At 49.7% G+C, this 27,359-nt stretch overlaps 2 protein-coding genes across 10 annotated transcripts in view; one reads left to right on the top strand and one right to left on the bottom strand.

Moving 5' to 3' along the window:
* The window catches only part of LOC123644827 (zinc finger protein 252-like), a 211,739-nt gene that overhangs the window by 67,191 nt on the left and 117,189 nt on the right, over positions 1-27,359 (top strand). The gene's annotated exons all lie outside the window — the stretch shown is intronic.
* ZNF7 (zinc finger protein 7) lies at positions 960-15,219 on the bottom strand. 9 transcript variants are annotated; one of them, XM_045561110.1, is made up of 5 exons: positions 15,079-15,219; positions 13,580-13,624; positions 13,041-13,167; positions 6,407-6,523; positions 960-2,812 (listed from the first exon to the last, which is right to left on the bottom strand). In XM_045561110.1, exons 2-5 carry the CDS (start codon positions 13,580-13,582, stop codon positions 1,005-1,007), a joined length of 2,055 nt encoding a protein of 684 aa, XP_045417066.1. In that variant the 5' UTR covers positions 13,583-13,624; positions 15,079-15,219; the 3' UTR covers positions 960-1,004. The 9 variants fall into 9 exon arrangements, with proteins under 9 accessions (XP_045417066.1, XP_045417065.1, XP_045417061.1 ...); XM_045561109.1 differs by having other exon boundaries at positions 13,041-13,200; positions 15,079-15,161; XM_045561105.1 differs by lacking the exon at positions 15,079-15,219 and adding an exon at positions 14,340-14,560 and having other exon boundaries at positions 13,041-13,200.

The following is a 27,359-nucleotide window of genomic DNA, read 5'->3' as shown; positions in this document are numbered from 1 at the left end:
CATAGTTCTTGGCAGCTTGTGTTCTAGGCTTAAGAATTTTGGAGAAATTTGTTATAGAGCATAAACAATACACATCCTGACCTCTCTGGGTGGCTTCCCCTGTATAGTGGGGTGACTAGACCAATAAGACAGCCATCCAGCCTGAAGGTCTGGGTCCCTGTGCTGGGGTGTGGCTGGAGATGCTGGTGCAGACTGGGGGGTGTTTGAATTCATTCAAGTGATCATTCTCTGCCAGACACACTTAAAGAAGCATTCCTGTATATTGTTTAATTCTCATCACTACCCTTTAACAGTGCATATTTTCAGATAAGCAAATAGGCTTTGAGTTCCAGAGAGGGCAATGATATCCTTGAGCAACATAGCAAGACCCAGGTATGACTTCAAAATCCTTGCCATGACACCAGAATGGTTTCTGTGCCTAGCACTGATCTGTGCACAGGGAACACCAAACATACCAACAATGATGGCATGCATTTGCTCACCTGGCCTACCTCTCTGAAGAGAATGGGTCTGGGACCCTTTGGTCCGGGTTGATGAGTTTTAAGAAAAGGAGTTAGGTGAAGAAGTTAGAAGGGAATTCTAGGCACTCCTCTTTTGGTCTTCCTCTAACATGAGCTAATACATCTCCTTATTGTTGAAGACAGTGTGAGCAGCTGATCATTGAGGGAAAACATTTTGGATAACTTCTAACTTACTCAGCCTGACAGAGCCCATAGGGCCTTCCTTGTGGCTCTTCCACATCCACAGAGACCTGGGGTGTCCCCTCTGTGAACTGAAAACTCTGCACATTACACCCTGAGTGCAAGGGACACAGGCTTTATTAAACAGGTTAAGGTCTCACATTCCAGCAAATAAACACATTTTGTATGAATTTGGATACTCTTTCTTAAGAGAGGAATTCTGAATCATTCCCACTCAATATTGTAAATTTTTGTCAGTATAAATGAACACATATAAAATAAGTTAAGGCTATAGGTTTATTCACATTTATACAGGTAAATGGTCTATCCCATGTGGATTTTCTGATGCTGAGTAAGCCTAGAGCTCCGATTAAAAGCTTTGCCACAGTCATTACATTTATAAGGCTTCTCTCCAGTGTGAATTCTCTGATGTATAATTAGATGTGAGCGCCACCTGAATATTTTCTCACAGTCATCACATTGATGCAGTTTCTTTATAGTATTAACTTTTTTCCGGCTCACAAAGTTGGAACCTTCCAGAGTATTCCCATATTCATAATACCACTGGGCTCTAGTGTGTATACGCTGGTGTTCAATAAGATATGAGCTCCGACTAAAGGCTTTTCCACATTCATTACACTCATAGGGCTTCACACCTGCATGAATTATCTGGTGTTGGAAAAGGGTGGAGTTTTGGCTGAAGGCTTTCCCACATTCATTACATTTGTAGGGCCTCTCTCCAGTGTGCACCCTTTGGTGTATTGTAAGTTGTGTGCTCATACTGAAAGCTTTTCCACACTGGAGGCATTCATAGGGCTTCTCTCCCTTATGAATTCTCTGATGGTAAATAAGGCTGGAGCTCTGGCTAAAGGCTTTTCCACAGTCATTACACACGTAAGGTTTCTCTCCAGTATGAATTCGCTGATGCTGAATAAGGTGTGAGCCTTGAACAAAGCCTTTTCCACACTCATCACATTTAAATGGTTTCTCTCCAGTGTGAGTTCTCTGATGGCGAATAAGCCGGGAGCTACACCCAAAAGCTTTTGTACACTTGTTGCATTTATAGGGTTTTTCCCCAGTGTGAATTAGCTGATGCTGACTAAGACGAGAGATCCACCTAAAAGCTTTCCCACACTCATCACACTTAAATGGTTTCTCTACAGCATGAATTCTCTGATGTGCAACAAGGCTTGAGCTATCTGAGGCTCGGAGGATTTGAGATTTCTCCCCAGCGTGCATCCTCTGATGCTGAGCGAGAGTTGAACTCTGGCTGAAGGCCTTCCCACATTCTTTGCACGAGTAGGGCCTCTCTCCAGTGTGAGTTCTCTGGTGTCTGACCAGCTGTGACTGCTGACTGAAAGCTTTCCCACACTCACGACAACCATAGGGCCTCTCTCCTGTATGGATTCTCTGATGGTGGATGAGGCTTGAGCTCTGACCAAAAGCTTTCCCACACTCCTCACATCTGTATGGCTTCTCTCCAGTATGAATTCTTTGATGTTGAATAAGTTTTGAGCTCAGGCGGAAGGCTTTTCCACACTCAATGCATTTAAATGGCTTCTCTCCAGTGTGGATTCTCTGATGCTGATTAAGCTGTGAGCATAGCCTGAAGACCTTCCCACACTCCACACATTCATACGGCTTTTCTCCATGGCAGTTACTTGGACTCAAGCAGTCAGGTAATCTTTTTTGGCATTCGTGACATCTGTTACGTTTCTTCTGAGTATTAATTTCCCAATGTAGAGTCGTATCTGAAGTGGACTTGAAACCTTTGCCACAAACCTCACATCTCTGGAGAGTCCCTTCTGTTCTCTCTCTCTGACTTTTTTCAGACTGGCAATCCAGGCCACTGGCCCCCAGCTCCTTATGTCCCGGGACACTGTCCTTGGTGAGGGTCTTATGAGCTACAGTCTGCTCATTCAAACAGTTTCTCTGGAAGACAGAGCCCATCACTCTCACCCCAGGACTGCTCAGATGACTCTCTGACCAGAACTCAGAATCAGAAATGTCTCCAAAGCCAAGACTCTGAGGAAAATCCTGGGGGGGGGGTTTGACCATCTTCCTGGGAGATTCTGATTTTAGAATGTCCATGTCCTCACAGGCCTGTTCACTGCCAGTCCTAATTATATAATCTGAAATAAACAGGAAATAAAGAGCTCTTATGTCCTGCGCTCAGAGAAAGGACAAAGACTACCGGGTATGGGGGTCAGGGGTCATCATTTCCCAGGACAGACTGCATTGAGCACTACCATACACCCCAAGTGGAAAACACTAGGAGGTAAAATGCCTCGGGCAGTTCTCAAATTTTGGTTTCATTTATACTTTTTGTTTTGTTCATTCATTCAACAATGAAGTGCTCATTATGTACTAGACAGAGTGCTGAGAGCTACGCCCTAAATGGGTACATGAGCAACGAAGTCCATCCTATGGGGAACTGGTGTGAGGCAAAGTCTGTGAAGCGACAGAGTGAGACTAGACAAACCAAGCCTGAGAGGATGGGACACTTAACAAGAGGGGACCACAGGCTCCCAGCATCCTCCCTGTTGAGGGAGGAGTACAGATGGAGTCTGAACTGTGAACAGAGGGGATGGGCAGGGGTCAGAAAGACAGAGGCCAAAGACCTGCCGAGGGGCTTACCTGGGTGAACCCAGAGGGGAGCTGGGTACTCAAGCTGTTCATGGCTCTTCACTGGGGTGGGCTTCTCTGAGCAGGACTCTAGAGCCCTCTGCTTCCTCTAGCTGCCTCCAAGCCTCTCTCATCAACTTGTACCTGACCACATCCCTTGCCAGTCCCTCAGCCCTAAGTGGCCAGCCCCACTAGCCTATACTGAATTCTCCTTTCCTAGGGTTGCAAGTTTCTGGAGGAGTGCACTTATCCACACCTTCCCCCCAGGAGGCCTTCCTGACATCTGCTTTCCTTCTTGACTCTCCAAATACACGTAGGCTTCATTCTCACTGTGCCATCACCCTGATGAGGTCAGATGTCTCCCTGATGTCCATGACCACAACCACAGTTGTATGGCCATAGCCATAACCAGTCTGAGTCTACCCCACGGTGAATCCATAGCCCAGTTACAAGGCTTCAACCTCTCGGTTTCTGCCCACACCTATTGCCATTGGTGGCAATTCACCAGCTTCCAGGAATCTGTGAAGGTCTTCCAGTCAGTCCTGCAGTGAGCCAAGGGCTACCACCAAATGAGCCTCTTCTGTGTACGAGGAATAATTCCTGCTCATTCTTTAATTAATCTTCAACAACCCAATGAGGTCAGTGGAATCCCTGTACCTCAGACAAGGAGACTGGCTCAGAGGTCAAGCAGCTTGTGCAAGGCCACACAGCTAGAGAATCAGGAACAGGCTCAGGTCTATGCGCCCAACTCAGCCCTTTCAACCTGCGGTGCGGCAGGAGTATGCATTGAGTGCTGTGAAGACACAGGACACCTACATGCCTGATCCTGACCCACTTCTCTGTCCCCCATACATCACACAACCTTGGCAACAGTTCCCTCCACAGGGCTTGCTCAGCCTTCTTCCCAAGCCTTCCTCTACCACGAGGATGGGAAAGCAGGGCAGAGATATGCAGCAAGCACTGCTCCTCCTCTACCCCTGCCTGTGATGTGGAGGCCCCTGAGGAGAGCTGGGAGAGAGCATGGTGCAGCCCCTGGCACTGCTGAGACAGGTATTGCCCAGGGCCTCCTGCTGCATGAGAATAAAACCTCTATATGGTTAAGCAGTTTGTGACCAAGAGCACCAAAGACCTAAGGATGAGGACATTACAAACCCACCCAACTACACTCGATTTTCCTTCCCTCTGCTTCCCTGTGACTAGATCTATAAGAAGCTTGGGTTGCATTTTAAAGTTCTCACCTCCCTGCATGATAGCAGGGCACCACCCAGCCTGCTGCAGCACTAGCCTCAGCCGCCTCTGGCTACCTGGCAGTCCACAGCCACCTGGCTCCAGGCAGCCTTGGCCTCCTGTGTGGCCTTGGCTTGCATGGCCTATTTTTTTCTGTCCCTACCTACCACTGACAGCTTCCCCCGTGGCAGCCCCCCAGGGACCCAGGGACCTGCAACTGAAGTCAAAGGTTCTCTCACCTTCCAGCAAGCTTTGGATAACTGCTGAGAAAATGCAAGCACTTATAAAAAAATGAAACCTCACTCTCGAAGTGGTTGTCCCTCAGAGAGGGGTGGGCATGTCTTGCCAAGGAGCAGAGGCTAAGCAGGGGCTAGGCTGACAGGCCTCCAAGGGGTGCCAGGAATCACCCACCAGGGAATATGCTGGTGGGCAAGAGTGTGGGGAGGTCACAGCTGAGGCCCTGCCTTCTCTCTCACATTCTGGGCCAGTATCCTTGGATATCAGATACTCGCTGCACCAGCTGGAGCAAATTACATGTCTGGGCATTTCCACTTTACTCATTAACACATTCTGGTTTTGTGCTACTGAATATTTTAATCTCAGAGGCTGCATTCCTGCCCTACGCTCAGGTTTGCAAGCAAGTGCTAGGATACATCAACAGTGGCTCTCACCTCAATGAAGGTGACACTTTTTAATGTTTCTTCATCACAATAAGGACCACTTGTTATATATAAACCCACTGAACTACCTAATTCTGCCAACTGTAGCTGGCTTTTTTGCCATGGCGCCCTCTTTAAAAATTTCCCCTCCACCTTGGAAATATTTTAACAAGGGGCTGGAGTTGTTTTGTTTTTGTTTTTGTTTTGTTTTTGAGACAGAGTCTCACTCTGTTGCCCCAGCTAGAATGCAGTGGTGTCATCATAGCTCACTGTAACCTTCAACTCCTGGGCTCAGGGGATTCTCCTGCCTCAGCCTCCAGAGTAGCTGGGACTACAGGTGTGCACCACCACGCCCAGCTGATTTTTTTCTATTTTTAGTAGAGATGGGGGTCTTGCTCACACTCAGATTGGTGACCTTACTTAAAAACAGGGTCATTGCAGATGTAATTAGTTACACTGAGGTCAATACGGTGGCCCCTAATCCATGACTGGTGTCCTTATAAGGAGATAGCCATGTAAAACTAGAGACACAGGGAGAAGTGGATCATGTGAAGATGGAGGCAGAATTAGAGGAATGCAGCCAAAACCCAATGAGGCCAAGAGTTGCCAGAAAACCACTAGATGCTGGAAGAAGCAAGAAAGTATCTTTCCCTAGAGCCTTCTCAGGGAACATGACCCTGCCGACACTTTGATTTCAGACTTCTGGCCTCCATAGCTGTCAGACAATAAATTTCTGTTGTTTTAAGCCTCCCAGTGTGTGGTGTGTTGTTGTGGCAGTCCCAGGAGACCTATGCACCCTGAAGCCTGATCTGAGAGGCTGGGGCCACCTGGGCTCTGAGAAGTTCTGGAGGGAGCTGCATCAGACAACATGTTCACCCGAGGAGAGACTGTCAAGAGCCAAGTTTAATGCTTCACTTGGATCCATAGGTTTGTACTTTTGCTTAACAACAGTATTGGTAAAATAGAAATTGAACAAAATGTGATATGATTTCAAAAACTCCCTTTTTTCTGAAATGAGATATTCTGTGGCTTTTCTATGGTTTGGTCTCTCTCAAGGCAGCCCCACAATTGCTCTATATGCTTCCTCCTACAGGCCGGCCCCCAGTTACCCAGTGGTGCTGTCAGGTAGCCCAGCATGGCCATTGGGACCCACCCCCAGCCTCCACCTGAGGTTTCTCCTTAAAGAGCTTCTCTGCAACAAGGCCTGAGCCTCACCTGTCTGAGAGGTCCTTGATGCCTCTGTCCCCTCCACTCCCTGCAGGTCGAGGACCCACGGCTCCTGTCCCTGCTCCAGCCGGGAGATGAGCTCAGGCTTGAAGACCAGGAATCCTGCTGTGTATGCGGCAGAGAAGGAGACAGTGTCGGTGTGGTGGGAGCATGGCACAGGGCTCAGCCACCCCTGGTTTCCAGGCATAAAGGGACAGGGGGCTACGAGGGGACAGGCAGAGCCTCTGTGGGAGCAGGGGTGGGGTGGGTAAGGATCTGGGCATATAGCAGCCCTTGCTGTCCAGATCTGTCGAGTTCCTGAGGCTGGACAGCAAGAGACACCTGGACTCCCATGATCTCCAGGGGACTCTGCCAAAGAGTCTACAAAGAACGGGGGCTAGCCCTACCCCTGGAACTCAGGGGAGAGGGAAAGAGAAACTCAAACACAAGCCAGCACTTCACTCAGCAGAGCTGGGCTGTCTCTCAGTTCAGAAAGCAGAGATGCTCCAAGAGGTAGGGGTAGTTAAGACACAAGATTAAGAACAACAAAAATAAACAAATGAAGCAAATTCTAAATCAGAAAGCTCCAAAGTCCAATCTTCACCTGGTGGCCTCCCAGCCTTGAGTCCCTGTACAAAGGACCCCTCAGAGCCTGCTTCCTCTTGGCAGACTAGGAAGTGTTGGAGACCTGTGGGGTTCCCACCTGGCACTCTGCCTTCGCAGGGCCACCAGTCGCCATCCCCACGCTGTGGTGCAGCCCCACATCCCCTCCAATACCGGTCAGTACAGGAATCTAAGGGCCAGCCAACTACTCCAGCTAGAGGTTTCCCTCTACAAGGAGGAAAAAAGCAGGCAAACAAATTCTAAAGGTCTACAGCCAATAAGCTCAAGTCCTCAGAGGCAGGCAGGACTCTATACTCAACAGGAAACACGTGTTCTCTCCAAGCACAGTGGAACAGAGAAACATCCTTAGGTCAGGCCATGAAGGGAGTCATGGATGTACCAAAGAACAATACTGCAGAACATGCACCAACCAAATGCATCATAATGAAATTAACCACAAAAAGATAGCTTAGAAACTATTAGCTACTTAGAAACTAAATAATGAATTACTATTTTATTTATTTAGAGGCAGGGTCTCACTATGCCTGGCAAAATTTTCTATTTTTAAATGTCTACTAGAAACCACAATTGTAAAACACAAATGAGGTAAATATTAGGATCAATATACAACAAACCCAAATAAATAAAAAAGGAAGCAAATAATGAAGGTTAGGCAGGATTCAATGAAATATAGAACAAAGACACATAACAACAACATCCTTGACTCCTACCCACCTTCAAAAAAAGATCAGCAAAGCCAAAACCCAGTTCTTTAAAAAGATTAATATGACAGTCTCATGGCAAAACTGATCAGGTCAACATAGTGAGAAGATGCTGCCAAAAAATAAATAAGGGAAACAACTACAAACAGATTAAAAATGAAAGGAAAGAAAAACTAAAACATACAAAAAATTTGAAAATCTAAATGAATGGATTGATTTGTAGAAAAACTAAAAATGACAAAATTAGTACAAGTGGAAATTCAAAAGGTTGCGGAGACCATTAAGGACACGTAAATGCTAGTCCAACACCTTCCTTCTCCAAAAGCCCAAGGCCCAGGTTTTATAGATGAGTTCTACTTGTATGCCAAATGCCAAAATTATGTAAGGACAATACACACAAAGAAATACATAAGTCCATTGTGCTTATGAACAGGAATACAAAAATTCAAAAACAATATTGGCTGAGTCGAAAGGGGTATCAAAATTTATATATAAATATCACGATTTAAAGAGGGTTTTTCCAGGAACATAAGAAAATATATCAATGTAATTTCCTTCACTAATAAAGAAAAAAAATCAGTATCTCAATTGATACAAAGAATTTGAAATTCAATACTTATTTATGATTAAAAACAAAACTCCTTAGCCAACTTTTCCTCTGTTTATGTAGCTGCATTCCTTTTAAAATCAGGAACACAACATGCATGCCTGCAGGGGTCCTGTTTAACACTGGGCTGGCCCCTGCTAAGGCAGAGAAATGTGAACAGAGAGGGCTGAGAGAGAAAATACTCAACTTATCTGCACACACCCTGCTCCAGGAAAACAAAACAGAATCACTGAACTAGCACTGACCAATACTGAACTAGCAAGGAAGCACCACAGAGTTGCCAAATATAAGATCAGCTTCCAAAACCAACAGCATTTCTGTACAGCAGCAATCAGCTAAAAACAGTAACATACACTCACAAAGCAACAAAAACCAAACCTTCTAGAATGACACGAGACCCTCTGTTTCAAAACACTAATAAAGTTTGCCTTCAAGATGGGACAGGAAAAAAAAAACCCACTAATAAAGACACAGAAGATAAGTAGAAAAAAGGCAGACACATTCCATGGTCTTGGACAGGAACATTTGCTATCAGAAAGATGTTAATTCTCTTTATACTAGCTACAAATTCAAAGCACTCCCAGATAAAATTCTAGTGGCCCTTTTGAGGAACTAAACTTATTCTGAAATTTATATGAAAAAATTATTCTATTACCAAAGAGTAGGTATATGAACCTTTAAAAAGAATGACAAGGGGCCAGGCACAGTGACTCACATCTATAATCCTAGCACTCTGGGGGGCCAAGGCAGGAAGATCACTTGAGGTCAGGAGTTTGAGACCAGCCTGAGCAAAGTGAGACCCCATCTCTACTAAAAATAGAAAAAATTAGCCAGGCACAGTGGTGTGGGCCTGTAGTCCCAGCTACTCCGGAGGCAAATGCAGAAGGATCACTTGAGCCCAGAGGTTGGAAACTACAGTGAGCTGCGATGATGCCACTGCACTCCAGCCTAGGTGACAGAGCAAGACTCTGTCTCAAAAAATAAAAAGAAAAAGAATAAAAAGGGTGAGTTATACTATCAGGTATTAAGACGTACTAGAAAACCAAAGCAAAACCAACCAACCAAAAAAAAAAAAACAAACAAACCAAAAACAAAGCCAAATAAACAAAAAGCAGTGAGCTAGCCCACAAGAGGGATTCAGGGAAGAGAACAGGGCTCAGAAACACACCATTTCATACATGAAAACGGTGGTTCCACATATCAACAAGAAAAGAATTGTTTTGTAAATGATGTTGGGGAAATAGTTTAACATTCTGACAAAAATAAAACAGGATTTTTACTTATATTCCAACAGAAATGTGAAGCTGTGGTATAAATGGAAAAGATGAACTATAAAGTGCACAGGAGAAAATGTAGGCCATCTCAATGACCTTGGAGTAGAGCTGAACTTTTTTTTTTTTAAAGAGACAATAACAGAAACATTGTGCTGTACTAGCTCGGAATGCTCAGCAACAAAATTGCTACAAAGTAGATCAAGCAAGAAAACTACTGGGGAGGGAGAGGGGAAAGTGTCTCAGCACCTTCCTGCCTTGAAGCCGCTGGCTGAGACTGGGCCCTGACTGCTTTAGAGCTACTTTGGCTGTCCTACAGCGCCCATCAACTAATTGTATTGTAATACTAAAATCCCCACCTAGTGGAGAATTAATACCATTAATAACATGGATTGTATGACAGGTCACGATGAGGGTACTGGGCATGCGTGATTTGCCTCACTGTGAACAAGCAAAGATACAATATAAAAGCTCTGTGTCGGCCGGGCGCGGTGGCTCACGCCCTGTAATCCTAGCATTCTGGGAGGCCAAGGCGGGTGGATCATTCAAGGTCAGGAGTTCGAGACCAGCCTGAGCAAGAGCGAGACCCCATCTCTACTAAAAAAATAGAAAGAAATAATCTGGCCAACTAAAATATATATAGAAAAAATTAGCCGGGCATGGTGGCACATGCCTGTAGTCCCAGCTACCCGGGAGGCTGAGGCAGTAGGATCGCTGAAGCCCAGGAGTTTGAGGTTGCCGTGAGCTAGGCTGACGCTACGGCACTCACTCTAGCCCAGGCAACAAAAGCGAGACTCTGTCTCAAAAAAAAAAAGCTCTGTGTCATTTACCAGGAAGAGACTTAAGGCAACACCACAGGGTGGGCAGGTGTAGATTTTGCCTGCAAGAAGCTGCTGCCCAGGAGCAAGCACCCTGGTAACCTCTAAGAAACTCATCTAACTCATCAAGCTGGACTAGTCAGAACATTCTTCGGTCTCTTGATTCCCTCTCAGTTTGGGAGGTGGTTTTTCTATATTGTCCAGGGATTTTGCCAAAACAAACCTCAAACTCCTGGGCTCAAGCAAAGCAATCCTTCTGCCTCAGCCTCCCAAGCAGATTGAACTACAGGTACATACCAATACACACAGCTAATTTTTTTTTTTGTAGAGACAGGGTCTTGCTATGTTTCCCAGGCTGATCTCAAACTCCTGGCCTCAAACGGTCCTCCTGCTTTGGCCTCCCAAAGTGCTGGGATTGCAGGCATGAGCCACCGTTCCTGGCCAGGGAAAACTTTTTTTTTTTTTTTTTGAGACAGAGTCTCGCTTTGTTGCCCGGGCTAGAGTGAGTGCCGTGGCATCAGCCTAGCTCACAGCAACCTCAAACTCCTGGGCTTAAGCGATCCTACTGCCTCAGCCTCCCGAGTAGCTGGGACTACAGGCATGCGCCACCATGCCCAGCTAATTTTTTCTATATAGACTTTTAGCTGTCCAAATCATTTCTTTCTATTTTTGGTAGAGATGGGGTCTCACTCCTGCTTAGGCTGGTCTCGAACTCCTGACCTCAAGCGATCCACCTGCCTCAGCCTCCCAGAGTGCTAGGATTACAGGCGTGAGCCACCGCTCCCAGCCTAAATAAAACCTCAGAGGCACAGTCCACAGGAAAAAACTGAAGAATTTAATTACATTAAAATATGACCTAACAAAGTTAACAAACACAAGAGAAGGGGAAAAGATATTCACAATGTACAAAACCTACCTGGCATTATCATATTTGACGTATTCCAAGATAGACTTTTTATAAAACACTTTCACACCTCTAAATGAGACACATCTTGGAACTGATGTCACCAACCAGGTCGCAGCTGTGACATACCATCACTACCTGTGCACAAATGAACTTGACCACAGCTGTTCAGATCCTCACTGCTGCAGTTGAGTCCTCAGCACCATCTTAAAATATATGCTTAGTTTAACTGCTCTTTACGCTGTCTTTAACGCTCTTTATGCACAGCCAATGAAGCTATCTGGTTTGTCACTGAGAGCCACACAGAAAGAATGGCTGCTATATGCCAGGTAAGAAAGCCCAACCATCAGCCTCACTGGATGGGAGAAAACCCTGACAATATTTACAATAAGCTGCATCACCCCTTGATGGCCAAGCTCACAAGTTACCATCATGTGGGAAGCACAAACACAGATATCGATCCAGAGAGTGATTCACTATAAGTCATGAAAAACATTAGGAGTACCCTAGCCAATTCATTCTATGCATCTTTTCCTTTCTATTTCATTAATACACGGTAAGCCAGGTTTAAACAATTCTAAGAGCTCCTTATAAAATAAATTGAAGTGATAAGAAAAAAATGTGTTGTATAATGAGCAGCATTCTACCTTTCTTAAAATAAAGCCAAGTACATAAAATAATCATGTGTTTTACAATGTATAGCACCTCAGATTTGATGAAATCTAATACAAGAAATAACAAACACCTTCAAATCAGTAAGGCACAGCAACTCCAGTAGAAACTGGGCAAAGCCTCTGAACAGACACTTTACTGAAGAACCTAGCAGAGGAATGAGAGTGTGAAAGATGCTTGAGCTCAGCAGAAATCAGAAAAATGACAACAGACCACAGTCAACTCTCACTGTACATTTATTTGACTGGCAAAATATCAGAGAGCTGTACTCTGCCAGACTAGCCAGGACAGAAGGATGTGGGCCAGGTTCAGCACCCCACTAAACACCTGGCCAACCAACTACACCTTCACTTACCCTACTCCTGCCCCACACACTCTCAAGGGTCCAGGATGCTCATGCGCTAGAGATACGTGCAATGGTGCATGCTCATGTAGGGCTGGAGACAGCATGGGGCCAACCAGCAGAGAGTTTGGTAACAAGCGAGGAGCACAGCGAGGAGCATGTTAGACACACACCCCCTTCGCAAAGTCCCAATCCAACAACAGGACACATCGTGTGAGAACACAAACTCAAAGTCAGACATGAAGAGTGCTGGAGTAGCTGCCTGAGGTGGTGATAAGGATGGGAGAGGAAAACTGATGGCAGGATAGGAGGGGTGAGGGGACACCCTGACAGCATCCACACAGCGGCCCTGAGGGCACTGCTGCCACCCTTTGCTCTGGTTGTACGACCATTTCCTTGGCTTTCCCAAGCCAATAATTTCTCTTTTATCTAAGCTATTTCAAATTTGGATTCTATTTCTCACAAGTTAATTTACTAGCTTAGGAAAAAGAGGCTTTATTCACTCCCAGAATTCCACCTACCCCATGGGGGCTGAACCACATGACATATGCAAAGCCAGGAATGAGCCTGGCACACTCCCAGGTCCAAGGCCCATTTATCCCACAGGGGCCTGACCCCCATATCCCCAGCCTCTGCTAGAGGCCTGATTGGGTGGGTACTGACTGATGATGCAGGGGAGGGAGGTATCAAGGTGCAGCCTCACCTAGTCCAGCCACACTGCTGTGGTTCTCCAGCATCACCTCCCTGTAGAGGGCCCTCTGGCCAGGGTCCAGACACTGCCACTCCTCCCGAGAGAAGTGCACAGCCACATCGCCAAACGTCACCACCTCCTGAAAGGACACACACCAGCACCCCAGGGATCCCTGGGTGCCAGCCCCATTCTCTCGCCACCCCATGACATGTCTCTGGCAGGTGTACCACGGGGTTGGGTGAGATAGTCACCAGGGCTCCTCTGGCTCTAAAATCCTGGGGAGGGGCAGTTTGGGGGAGGAGGAGGGACCCGCAGTCTATGATACCTGTACAACCCTCCCCCCTCAAGAGCCTCAGTCAGGCCCTGGTTTGGGCAGGGGTTTGCTTACTACCTTCAGGATGGGAGCAAAGGGCCCTGCCTGAGCCTGTCGAGGGCCACAGCAAGGGCCATGGCAGGGTCTGGGCCCAGGGCCAGCGGGCAGGGTAGATGCACAGAGTAGGAGGTGGAGGCTTCACAAGACAAGTGAGGGAAAGGAGGCAGTGACTTCCTACCATGAGACTTGGTGAATGGGCATCCACACGTCCTGGCTGAGAGACCTGTTGGCAATTATGAAAAGGTCAGAGATCAGGGTGCTGGAAGCCCCTTCACTTCCAAGCTAACAGGGGGCAGTATTGTGTTCCCTGTTACTTTACCTCCAACCCCAGATATTCTCTAGCAGACACACAGGGATGGACTGAGCGAACGAGGTGCCCTGAAGCCTCGTTCTTTCAGCATGCTTGTGTAGCACGTGTGGAATCACTCCATAAACACTTAAGGAGTGGCTTCCACATGCCAGGCATTAAGTAATGAGATGTAGCAGTGAATACATAAGGACCCTCCCTTCATAGAGCAGTCTAGTAGAGGGAAGAATTAAATAACCACACAAATAAGCACAAAATTACAACCATGATAGTGCTGAAAAACAGTATGAAAGCATTTAAACTAGAAAACTGACTTAGTCTAATGGGTCACTTCCCCAGGGACCTAGATCAAGGTGATGGAGGTGGGGAGAACACTCCAGGCAGCAGGAACAAAATGCCAAAACTGCCTGAGGCAGAAGGGGATGGGGTTGAATGAACCGGTGCAGGTGGACCAAAGGCAGCAAGGGAAAGCAGGGAGTGACTGGAGGTTGGTGCAGACAGGAACCAGAACGACGGACTGTAGGGAAGACAGGAGTGGAACCCGGATCCCAAGTACATAAACTCCTGTCGCCAGCCACAGCTCACCTCTGTCACCAGCATGGCACCAACCCAAGAATGTAAGTTGATGTACCTCAACTGAACCAATGACTCCAAGCATCCCCTGGGAGGTCAGAGTGGAAAGAAGTGGGCTTCCTAGGGAAGCATCTCGCCCAGAAAGTGGTTTGTGAGTGGAAGCCCCAGGCCACCGGAAGAGGCTGACTCAAGCAGCAGTGAACACTGGAGAAGGGTCCCCCACCAGGTGCCTGGACAGGATACAGCTGCCAATGCCGATTGCTGGGTTCTCTGTAGAGGAGGGCAGGCCCTCAGTGGCATCCAGAATTCAGAGAAGACAAACAGCCTACCCCACTCAACGCACTGCCCTTTTTGCCACTGTCTCTAATGCTAGGCCTCCCAGGGGCGGTAAATGAGGGAAAAACGGGGGCCCTAGAAGGAGATGATCATGCAAGGAAATAAAGGAGTCCTCAGGAGCAGGCCTGGGCCTGGAGTGAAGGCCACAACTAGAGGTCGCCTTACTCGGGCCTCTGACATCATCACTCGCGGGCGGCGAGGCTGCCAGGCGGCCGAGCCTGCAAGGAGCTGCGGGACTCCGCCAAACGACTCCCGCCTCACGCCGACGTTGGTCAGAGCTGCCGCTGATCAACCACCTCCCCCGCCAGAGGCTTACAGCCTCGCTGAGCCGCCCGCGCCATCCGGGCCTCCCCGAGGACAAGCCCGGGGACTACCGCGCCGAATGTGGGGGTACACGATGCCCTGCCGGGGGCCACTCCGCCCCAGAACCACCAGAGTCCGCGCCCCCCAGGCCGACTCACCCTCCCTGAGGACAGCCGGAGACTAGTAAACGCGCGATGCCGCCGGAAACGGGTTTCGGACGCCCGCGCCCACCCCTCCCCGCTGACTTCCGGCCGTTCTGGACGGCTCGGAGGCTCGGCCACCTCGATGGCACCCCAGCCCCGCCTCCCGACTCTGAGGAAGCGGCGGGGCCGGGAGCCAGAGCGAGAGGCCAGAGCTAGAGGAAGGCAGGGCCCGGGTATGGGGGCGTGGCTAGCGTCCAGAGGAGGGGCGGGCCCATGTTGCGCGGCGCACCAGGTGCTGGCCCTGCAGGCAGGTGCTAGGCGGCGATTCTGGGTGTCTGGTCACCAGTCTCTGAGGCTGGATCCCAACACTGGCCCTGGCCCCAGCTCCTTCTCGGCACAGCCCATCAGCGTTTCCACAGCAGAAAGTATCTGTGGGGCACGTACCAGGCGCCGGTCCCTAGGAGGGCGTGGACGGTGGCCAGCTCGAGGCCGTCGGGGGACGGCGCGGGTTGGGGCAACAGGAGGTTGGACTCCGATGCACAGCAGCGGCGGGGGCCGGGACGCGCCCGGAACTTGCGGAAAAACCAGGCAGGGCGTGAGCCCGAGGCGGAAGGGAGCGCCCCTGCTCTCTCCACTGACTGCGCCCCAGGTCAGGCCCAGCGTCTCATCGCTGCACGCTGACCCCTCCCAGCTTCACTTGAACCCCTGGGCCATCTGTGCTGCGTGTTCTCCACGGCGCCCCCTGATCCACGCTCTGCCCTGCCTGTGGGGGCTCGCTCCCCCGGCTGCTGCCCCCACCCCCGACCCCAGCCCGCTTCCTAGGATGGGGCAGCTGCCCGAGGCCGGGGAGAAGCAGGTCCACTCTTGCTCTGGCAGAACGTGCCTCCCCCTTGGCCACTACGGCTCCCTGAGGTGGCCCCAGCTCCCTGCAGCCTCGGTGAGGGCGCTGCCCGCGTCTCTGGCTGCCTAAACCTCCCTGTGCTACCGTCATTGCAGCGACGAGCCAGTGGACAGCGGGGCAGCAGGAAGGGCATAAAGCTGGACTCACACCTGACCAAACCCTGAAGGCCCTGACAGAGCCATAGTGAAGTGATTGGGCTCAGTCAGCTCCCCCCCACCCAGCACGGAGTCCTAGGTGGAAAACAAACAGGAGGTCTCGCTTCCCCAGCCACTGTCTAGGTCCCCACACGTCCTAAAACTCAACCAGGCACGTCCAAGAAGAAGCTCAGGAATGCTGGGCACACCAGTGCCACCCACCTTCCTGGTAGAGGAGCCTCACACCGCACGCTCCAGAGCTGGTAGGAGCCTGGCAACGCTGCACCACATCCTGGCCCGCGCCAGTTGAGGATGGCACCCCCAGGATAACACAGGCAGCAGGGCAGCTGACACCTGGGTCTACAGAGAGCCTGGCCCAGAGCATTCACCTGGTGGGCTCCTGCCCAGTGTCCAGGATGCAGAGGCCCTGAGGGTCCTGTCTAGGGGGAGGGGACTGCCCCCATCCTCTGTATCCGCTGCCTCACTGAGCCTAGGGTCCACTGAGTGAACTGACCTTTCATAGCGAGGCACCTGCTCAGTCCCTCATTTGGTCACAGTGCCCCTTCTCTGGGCCAGCCTGGATTGCTTCCCAGCTAGTCCCAGTCTGGGATTGAGTTTCATAGGGTCTCCCAGTCTCTTTCTGTCCTGACTGAGAAATACAGAGTGCCTTGACCACTTTGTGACCCATCCAGCTGTATGTTTTCCCCTGCAGGCTTGAACCCAATCCAGGGTGTTCAACATTCCCAGGCACTGATAAAGTTGTTTAGGTTGTTGCTTGAAAACACTGAGAGATTAACCCTGATGCTAAACACATAGAAACTGGGCCCCACTCTGAGCCAAATCACTTAAACCCTTATGTAAACACGATAGCCCTACCCTCTTGTTGCATTCGTGCCTAGGTAGAACACCTCCTCTCAATATTTTTCTTGAGAAAGCTGAAGCCTGTATGTAAGTTCCCCAAATAAATGCTTTCGATTGATTGCACTGGTATCTGATGCCTCTTTGGACTTCCATCTTGGGACTGTTTGGGCCAGCTTCTTGTGGGAACTCCCCTGCTGCTGCTTTTGGGATGACTCCAGCCTCAGATTTGACCAGAGAGAACAGTTCCAAGCTGTAAATGTTTCCAGGAAAAAAATCCCAACTAAACATCACTTTCAGGGAGATGCTGCGATTCCTAGAGCATTCTAGTCGACAGATCCTAGTAGAGCCCCAAGCGATGGTGCTGCCAAGAAGCTGGAGCAGACAGAGCCCCTACACAGGGCTGTCACCATCTGCAGACACAAGTCTCAAGGCGACTGTCATGAGGAGACAGGGCAGGGCCCGCCAGGCAACATGGAAGGACTAGAGAGTCAGGAGGAGCAAAGAGGGAGAGGGCAGAGTGTGACCCAGAGCCTTTCTTGGGAGTTTCTCTGGAAGGAATGGGTGAGGCGAGGTGGGTGTCCTGAGTAAGTTTAGGATTGGATGGTTTAAACAATTTTGGTGAGCTCTGGGCTACAGGGGTTGTCCTTTGTTGACTGGCACCTGGCCCTAGGTGATTTAGGGCAGGGAAAATCCTGGCTTGGTGAGTGAGAATTTGATAAAGGAGATAGCTGGGCTCTGGTTTGGTTGGTTTGTGTCTCAAAGATGCACTGGAAGGGGAGTTGTTTGCTATCTCTAGGAATTAGCTAGCCCTGGAAGGGGCAGCCTCTCCAAGATTAAGGCTCCAATTGGTAGCACGACCCTGGAGAGCAGGAGTGAAGCACGGCACATGAGGCTCTGCAGTCCACACAACTGCCTGGTGCCTGACTTGAAAATGTCTTAGTGGAGTCAGGTTTTACTTAACCCACTGCCAGGTACAAGCCTCCATGCAAAGGGGAGGACAGTCGAGGGAGGAGCAGTGCCTGCCAGTGCACTGGGGAGGAGGGGGCCAGCCAGGCAGAGGTCTGGGCTGTTGCAGAAAGAGATGAGGTGAGCTTCAGGTGGGGGGCACTGCAGGTGCCATGGGAACCCAGAACATCCCAATGCCCAGGAAGGTGCCCTGGGCCTTCAGGACAGTCAATCCTACGCTTACCCCACGCCTCACCACAGCCAAAGCACAGAGGACACCTCTTCTCCCTGTAGTGATGTGTTGTTTGGGGCTCCATCGTGATAACCACAAGCAAAATTGGCTTTTCTCTAGTAGCCAAATCAAGGGAGGCTGGAGGCTTGTGCTGCAATTGGGTCACCCAGGGAATGACCCCACCTCAGAGTCCCCTTTCCAGGCAGAAAGGACTCCAAAGCACCCTGTACCCTCTTCTGGGCCTCTCTGGAATAGGAAGCAAATGTTATTTAACATCCTCCTATGCAGACGCATTACAAAGCTGTCCCGATGGGAAGAGGGGCTGGAGGTGACACTGTGTGCCCAGAGAAGGCCCCTCCAGTCCAGGGATGGGCAGGGGAGGAGGGGAGAACCTCTCAGTTGGCCTGCCCTTATGCTGAGGCAGACTCCATGAACCCTGCCTCGGCCTGGTGTTACCGCCTCCTGATCCCTCGGATAAAGATCCCAGTCGTCACATAACTCCACCTACAAATAGTGCAGCACAAATCTCTGAAAGAAAGGACTCTATTTAAAAAAAAAAAAAAAAAGCAGTAAGGGTGGCTCATGCCTGTTATCCTAGTACTCTGGGAGGCTGAGGCAGGAGGATCACTTGAGCTCAGGAGTTCAAGACTAGCCTAAGCAAGAGTGAGACCCCATCTCTACTAAAAATAGAAAAATTAGCCAGGCATGGTGGTGCACGCCAGTAGTCCCAGCTACCCAGGAGGCTGAAGCAGTAGGATCACTTGAGGCCAGGAGTTTGAGGTTGCAGTGGGTTTGGATGACGCCACTGCACTCCAGCTGGGGCGACAGAGAGACTCTGTCTCAAAAAAAAAAAAAAAAAAATGCTGTAAGTCCTTAACATGCTCAAATATTCAGTCAGTATTCTAGTCGTCTCTCGAAAATACCAGCAAGTGTCTTGCTTGGTTCAGTTTTATCACCTGTGCACAGACCACTCTCCAAATGGGACCACATGAGAGTGGCTGGTATAGATCAAGTCTCTTCATCTGCCAGTTCTCCTCTGTCCTTTCTCTTCCTCCTTGCAACTTATCTGAGGAAACTGTGCTCTTTTTCCTGGGGCTTGTCCTGCAGTCTGGGTTTGTTGATGGCTCCCCTTGGGTGGAGAAAGGCATCAGTCTCCTCCCAGTCTGTAAAAAGGACTGGGCAGCCTCATGTGGCTTCACTACCAGTGTTGCCACCAAAACAATTGAAAGCAGCTCTTGGCTTGGAGATTTTGGAATTGTGGCTGAGGGACTGTGGACTTATACCTCTCAGGGAGCACAGGGATGTTTGGAAGCCCTCCAGCGTCCTGGGGTCAGCCTTCTCATATTTCCTAAACCTGGGCCTAGGTCGGCTCACTGTGTAGGTGTGGCCAGTCCCCAGGCTGGAAGACACCCTGGGCCAGTGGGATGTGTTTCAGGAGTCTGTGACGCTTGGGGTGGTGGCTGTGAATCCCCATCAGAGGCACCTGCAAAGGGACATGTTGGTGGCGAGCTATGAGTGCACTGCCTGGGTGAGTGAAGTTCCTCCTCTGACCATCTACCACCCTGGGTTACTGGGGCTTCCTGGCTGGGAATGAGGTTCCAACTGCTTGGAGTCTGGGAGTGAGGCCCCTTTACGAGCCAGGTGAAGGTACCCCGAGGAACAAGGTTTTCTGTTTCAGGAGAGGAGCTGTGGGTTGTGGATAGGTAGCAGCCAGGAAGGACAGCAACCTGAGAGGCCCCTGTGAGTGTGCTGGGGAGGGCTGAGGGAGGGCTCCTGAGTGGGGTATCCTGTCAGTCTCGGGCCTTTGCACGTGCTGTTTCCTCACCATGAAGACCTTGTCCAAAATGGGCACCTGCAGCTCCTCGCCTTCCTTCCTATGTCTGCTCAAATAAGGCCATTACTGTCTCCCATTCTCCTCCCTTCCTCTCCACCCTGGCCTTCCTGGCCCTGTGTACATGAAACATAACGAAGGAGGAACAACCAAATGAAAGACTGAATGCAGGAACACGGCTTTGCTTCATTCTCTTTTGATTTCACATCACTGACACAGGCATTCTCTGCCTTTACACGGGCACATCTTGTTCTTTTCAGTTCAGCAGCAACCATATGGCGTTGTCTACAGTATGGGGTGTTTCATCATTTACTAACATTCCCCTATTGACAGGCAGTGCATTACATTTCTCCCTCCAATTGCAAATACTGGTGCAGTGAAATGCCTTAAACATCTTTCTTTGTGTACTTGTGCAAGCATTTCTGTAGGAGAAGTTTCTAGATGTACAATTCCTGGGTCAAAGAATGTGTGCTGTTAGAGAGAAATGTACCTGTCTACACACCACTCCCCACCACTCAAGTTTTCTCTTTCCTGCAGCTGTTAGTATTTGATACTATTAATCTTTGCTGAACTGATGGTCTAAACATTCCATCACAGGTTTCATTTGAATTTCTATGCTTGCTAGCATGGCTGAGCATCTTTTGATCTGTTAGTTGTAGTAATTATCTTTTTCTTTTTTTCTAATGCTGTGACAGATTATATGTGCATCTTTTTTTTTTTTTTTTAAATTTAGAGACAGGGTCTCACTCTGTTGCCCAGGCTAGAGTACAGCGACTCAATTATAGCTCACTGTAACCTCGAACTCCTGGCCTTAAGTGATCTTCCTGTCTTGGCCTCCCAAAGCACTGGAATTACAGACAGGCAAGAGCCACTGCATTGGGCCTTTTTTTGTTTTTTAGACATTCTTTTCACATTTGGGATATTAATCTTTAGTCTTACATGTTGCAGATATTTTCTCCCAGCTAAATATTAATTTTATGTCCTATTTGCTAGTTTTCTTTCTCTCAGCATAAATAAAAACATAGACTGTTTTTGCTAGATTTTGAGATCATATATGAAAGGAAACTGACATGAAAAAGAAGAGTTATCCTCAAGTAGTGGGTCAGCTGGTATGACCTCCAAGAGACTCCTGGGTGTGCCCCAGAGGAGTGCCTCTGTGCAGAAACTTCTGCATCTGAAGGAAGGTAGAGCCAGCCACGGGGTGGGAGTTCAGAACGCCTTCCTCAGAACAAAGGGGAACTGGCTATCATGAATAAGCTAACCCCCCAAGGAGAAAAACCTGAAAAATGTCATGAAAATGAGAACAGGTTGGGTCTTAAAGCTAACTGTGCCACGTGTTTGACTAAAACTATAGGACAGCCTCTGTGCACATGTAGTACATGTGGCAGCAGCTTCCGGCATTGCTGGAAGTCAAACCTCTTTGACATCAGAAAGTTCATACTGGTGAGAAGCCCTACAGGTGTGATTGCTGCACAAAAGCTTTTCATCTGAACTCAGAACTCAGATGGCATCAGAGGATTCACACTGGAGAGAAGCCCCCGAGAAAGGGAAAGCCTACAGCCAGGGCCCAAAGCTAATCAACACCAGAAAGTCTGGGTAGATGGGACCTCATCTGGACACTCATTGCTCAGCCTTGCTCACCTCCTGCTCAGTTTGGTGTCTCCACAGCATCAGTTCATGAAGTCAAGGGACAGGGCTGAGTTCTCAGGCTCAGGACAGGTGCAGGCCTGTAGGGTAGACTTCTGAGGCTTGTGTTGTGTGAGAATCCCTGCAACCTACCCCGTGAGGTCCATTGTCTGGGCTGTCTTCACAGCAATGACATAGTTGTGTACAGTGGGTTAGAATGGAGACTGAGTCCTCAATACCTGACCAGGGACCCCAGGGTAACCGGGCAGTGGATACAGGAGGTAGAGCTGACTCAGACTCCACCAAGAAAATTGGGGGGGAAAGGACCCACAGACTAATGGAGGGAAAGGCACAGCTGCTCTCCCTGGGTGCTGGAGACAGGGTGGGGGTGTTGGGTGGCTGTGCCACAGAACTTTGCTGGGCTGGGAGCGGGCACAGCTGCTTTATGGCTGAGTGCAAAGACACTGGTGGCTCCTCACCGTGCTCCTCAATCCTGAGTACCCCCACCACACTGGGAAGGAAGGAAGCCTGGGTACCCACCCCCCTGAGCTGACTGCCTACAGCTCCCTTGACTGTGGGTTACCTGCCTGGGACTGTAGGCCAGAACTGCAGAAGGGCTTCTGGGAGACACTCAGTACCACTTCCTTACCTCAGGTGGTCTCCCCCACTTGTGGTCACTCAGCTGGAGGACAGGGTTCCTTGGGAGGGATACCTCCTCCTGAGTGACTGTGGGGTCCGCGAGAGCAGAAGTGGTTTCCTGGCCCACACAGTGGCTCTGTACATACTTATTTGGGCCCACTTTATATGGGGGGAGTTGATTCTGTGGGAACCAGAGGCTTAGGGGACCCAGTGTGAGGTATGTTTTATGCAGAGCTCAAGCTCTTTAATTGAAGACACTTCCTGCGGCCAGGTGGCTCCAAGCTGTGCTCTAGGATGTTCTTTCTCCTTGGCAATGTGTGGAGGCCAGGTGGCTCGGGGTACTCTGGAGGAAGGGCTCCTAGGTCAAGGGGATAAACGCCTGGATATGGCGTGGGAAGGAAAGGAAGGGTGGGGGCACTCCCCAGCACCCCTCCCTTGCCCTCCTGCCCATGGTATTTGGCATGGTGTAAGGTATGGGGAAGGGCTGAGGCAAAACTGAAGGTCACTTGATTTGGGCATTTGGAGACACTGTGGTCTCCTGCTGCCTGGGATTTAAAGATTCCCTCAGGCTGGGCGCGGTGGCTCACACCTGTAATCCTAGCACTCTGGATGGCAGAGGTGGGAGGATCCTAGAGGTCAGGAGTTCAAGACCTGCCTGAGCAAGAGCGAGACCCCATCTCTACTAAAAATAGAAAGAAATTATCTGGACAACTAAAAATATATATAGAAAAAAAATTAGCCGGGCATGGTTGTGCATGCCTATAGTCCCAGCTACTCGGGAGGCTGAGGCAGAAGGATTTCTTGAGCCTGGGAGTTTGAGGTTGCTGTGAGTTAGGCTGACACCATGGCACTCTAGCTGGGGCAACAGAGTGAGAATATCTGAAAAAGAAAAAAAAAAAAGATTCCCTCAAACCTTTGTGAACTTCCTGTAGGACAGACAGTGCCATCTGTTAGGGCATAAATCCTAACCAAACACAAATCCTGGGCCTGCAGTCACCTGGGACATAGGCAGATTCTAGTGTCAGGGCCTGGGAAAGCTAGGAAAGGGCCTACCGGGACGGGGTCTCTGCGTGCTGGAGAGGTGGGTGCTGGTTTGGGGCCTGGCATCAAGCAATCCAGGAGGGACAGAGGTCTGGGTGGGACTGCGGGATGGGCTGGTAGTGTGACACTACATCAACCATGGTTGCAGACATGGGAAGCAGTCTGAGAAGAGAAAAATGATAAAAATTAAAATTATCAACCACATACTTTATGCCTATTTCCTGAGAGCTCATTGATTTTGCCCTGGGAATTATTGAGTATGTCAATGCAACTTGCAGTTTTCTACTAATCTGTTATAGAATGAACTGCTTCCCTTCAGGAACAATGATTGTAATTTCATGGGCCTCGTCTTACCGGAACTAAAAGACCCTTGCACAGCCTTGCCCGCAGCCCCAGCTCCTTGCCAGGCACGGTGCGATCCGGGGACCTATGACCGCTGACACAGGGACAGCGGGGGCTTTGGCCCACAGACTTAAGCCTGCATCCCGGTTCAGTAACTTACCGGGAGTGGCCCGGGGCCGGCTGCGGGAGGCCGAGGCCTGGGCGCGGCCCCGCGGGCTGCAGCCATGATCGGCCCGACCTGGGCCTGTGAGGATGTAGTACACGAGGGGAGCCCGGCTCACTGGTTCCTCCGCCGGCGCCTGATCGGAAGCCTGGAAGCCCGGGCGGCCCGCAGTGGGCGGCCTCTGGGCTCCTAGAGCGCCCCCCGGAGGTGCCTCGGTGCGCCGGGCCGCTCTAGCCGGCAGACGACGAGTATCCGTGACGCACTTCCGGACCCTGCCGCTGCCTCCGTGGCCGTGGAAGGTGGAGTCCCCTCGGTCTCCGCTTTTCTGTTCTCAGCCGCCGCTGGGGTGAGCGGGGCTGAGACAGAGAGCTGTGGGTGCTCAGAGCGCCCCGGTTTACCGCGAGGCGACTGGGACGGGGCCGGGCGGACCCCGAAGCTCTCTGCCGCCCGCTGCTGTCGGTGCGCCCAGCGGGCCGGGCCCGGGGTCCCCTACCCCGTGAGCCTGCCCCCTACTCGCTGGGTGACTGGTAAAGCCGTGTTGCATAGACTTGGGAGATTCAGGGCCTGAGTGCCGCTTACTGTTTCCTCCTCCCCCAAACAAAACTTAACGTGAATGGGGAGGCGACCTCCCAGGGGGCTCCACCCAAACAAAACAGACCGCCCTTATTTAAGCCCAGAGGGGGATCAAGGCAGAGATGCCTTCTCAGACACGTAGGATTTAAGATAAACAAGACAGAAACTTTTTTCTGTTTTTTTCCCCCTCTTATTACAGTTCTTTTGCTGAAACAAGAGCCTTTCCATCTGCTGTTCCCGAGGCCCTGCCCTAACGCTCAAATGGTCTCTTCAAATAACCCAAAGAAAATCAGCTCAGTTTAAGGCCTCCTAAGGAAGGTGAAAGACCTTTACTAAATAAAGGGAAGAATTTTGTTGCAAGCCAGTCCTAGCGTCTGCCATTCTGGGAAGCTAAATTCACTGGCAGAAATTTACTGTTGTCAGTTGTTCTGGCATCTGATTGTGGGACAGATGCCCTGTTATAGAAAGACACTTTCTTCTAAGTACAGGTACCCACAGATGCGGACTAGCGTTTTGTCCTGTGTGTTCCATCTGCATTGTGAGAGCAAAACCATCATTAAAAAACATATGGTGCAACCTAGTTCACACATACACTTGCCTATGTGTTTACACAAAGACACATACTCTGATATTTTCTATTTTGTTTCATTAGAACAAAAATAGTGTTCAAAACTCATCACTGATTTCATGCCCACTAGTGGGGTCACACACACGGAGAACTGCTCTCCTGGCACAGATCAGACCCTTCTGCAGCATGTCACCTGTGGGGCTGGGGCATGAACCCGTGGGGCAGGCCTGCAGTGTAAAAGCAAGCCTCTGGCAGGGAGCTGAAGGCTAGATCTTACTCTGCCTCTGGGTGGCTCCTCCACTTTGGCCAAGTCTTCCTTGATAAAGTGGGGTCCCAAGGCCAGATCCTGCCAATTTCGCAGTGTACCTGGGGGGCTGTTAGACTCTCAAATGTAATACAGACATAAGAAGATATGCTTTCTGGTTTTATTACATAAAGGAGGAGGGAAACCACTCTCAAAGTGTGCAAACTGATTATTCAAAGTTCAAAACCTTTACAGACTTTATCAGAGGCTGTATGTGAACTTAAGGTCACATTTGTGGGTACCTGTAGTTAGAAAATATCTTTCTGTTAGCAAAGTACCTGGATACCATTAGTCCTTAGAAATTGTTTATTAGAAAGAGTGATTGTTCTAAGAAGTTACATGACGCAAAACCTCAACTTAGGGCCTCTTAGAAACTTTTTCTGTTTTTTTTTTTCCTTTTTTTTTCTCTGCCAGTTCTTTTGCTAAAATAAGAGCCTTTCCATCTGCTACTCCCATGGCCCTAACACTCTGTGGCCTTGTTTGTTTATCACAATGGTGCCTGTGTCTTTGGTATATTTCTGTACAGCTTCTCTCTGGTGGGAATTTCTTAGCAATTATGGTTTCTTCCAGTTCAGAACTTTCAGTACTTTTCAGATCTGGCACACGTAGAACACTTCACCCAACAACAGAATACACTTGTTTTTTCAAGTGCCCGTGGATCATTCACTAAGACCATATCCTGAGCCACAAAATGATCTTCCCACGCCTTTCAGGACTAGGGCGTTAATGAAGGAATCGCTGCTTTTGCTTGCTGTGGGGAGCTGCACCATCCTTTGAGGTTTCCCTGCTCCTGCCCACACCTTTCTAAAGTGCCCCTTTATTAAGCCCTCTTCAAATGAGAGGGGTGCCCCCTGGGTGCTGGCTGCTCCAGTCCCTGAGAACTGTAGGCCAGGGAAATTGGAAAGGGACCCTGGAGCAGGGCAGCAGGGCCCCAAGTCGAACTTTGTCCAGAGTCTGATTGGATCTTCTCACCCTTGATTTCTCTGCGGGACAAGCGTGGCCTTCTCTCTCCAGAATTCCTGGGTTATATTTTGGGATCGGGTGAAGGGCAGGGAGAGGGGAGGAAGCCCAGCCAGGCCTGGGAGATTTGTCTCCTCAAAGGGGGGCCCACCTGGGCTTTGCGGGTCACAGCACCAGACACCAGAGCAGGGGCTGCAGACTGGAGCACCCACAGGTGGGCATACAGGTGGGAATGGGGACTGCTCATGGGTCTAGAAGGGACAGCCTCACCTGGCTCCAGCCGTCACTGTCCTGCTAGCATGTGGCCCAGAGAGGCTGCCCTCCCCAGAAGAGCCAGAAAACCCGACTTTTGCATGAAATCCCTCAGTTTCTAAATACTGGGATTGGTTCAAAGAGTAAATTCTTTTTAATATAGATTTATGGGGCACAAGTCCAGTGTCATTACATAGATGTGTTGTGTAGTGATGAAGTCTGGGCTGTTAGTGTGGCCATCACCCAAACAGCTTGCACTGTACCCATTAAGTAATTTCTCACCCCTAACCCCCTCCCCCTCCTGCCCTTCTGAGTCCCCAGTATCTATTGTCGCACGCTCTGTGTCCCCATTATCTAGCTCCCACTTATACGTGAGAACATGCAGTATTTGACTGTTTCTGAGTTGAGTTGTTTCACTTAAGATAAGGGCCTCCTGGCCAGGCGCAGTGGCTCACGCCTGTAATCCTAGCACTCTGGGAGGCCGAGGTGGATGGATCGTTTGAGCTCAGGAGTTTGAGACCAGCCTGAGCAAGAGTGAGACCCCGTCTCTACTGAAAATAGAAAGAAATTAGCTGAACAACTAAAAATATTTAGAAAAAATTAGCTGGGCATGATGGTGCATGCCTGTAATCCCAGCTGTTTGGGAGGCTGAGGCAGAAGGATTGCTTGAGCCCGAGAGTTTGAGGTTGCTGTGAGCTAGGCTGACGCCACGGCACTCTAGCCTGGGTAACAGAGTGACACTCTGTCTCAAAAAATAAAAAATAAAAAAAAACAGGCCTGGCGTGGTGGCTCACACTTGTAATCCCAGCACTCTGGGAGGCTGAGGCGGGAGGATCGCTCAAGGTCAGGAGTTTGAGACCAGCCTGAGCAAAAGCGAGACCCTGTCTCTACTAAAAATAGAAAGAAAAAAATTATTTGGACAAC

The sequence above is a fragment of the Lemur catta genome, chromosome 9, assembly GCF_020740605.2.
Source record: "Lemur catta isolate mLemCat1 chromosome 9, mLemCat1.pri, whole genome shotgun sequence".
In the NCBI taxonomy this organism is placed as follows: Eukaryota; Metazoa; Chordata; class Mammalia; order Primates; family Lemuridae; genus Lemur; species Lemur catta.
Note: the sequence above shows the minus strand (reverse complement) of the source record. Positions and strands in the feature narration are given on the sequence as shown.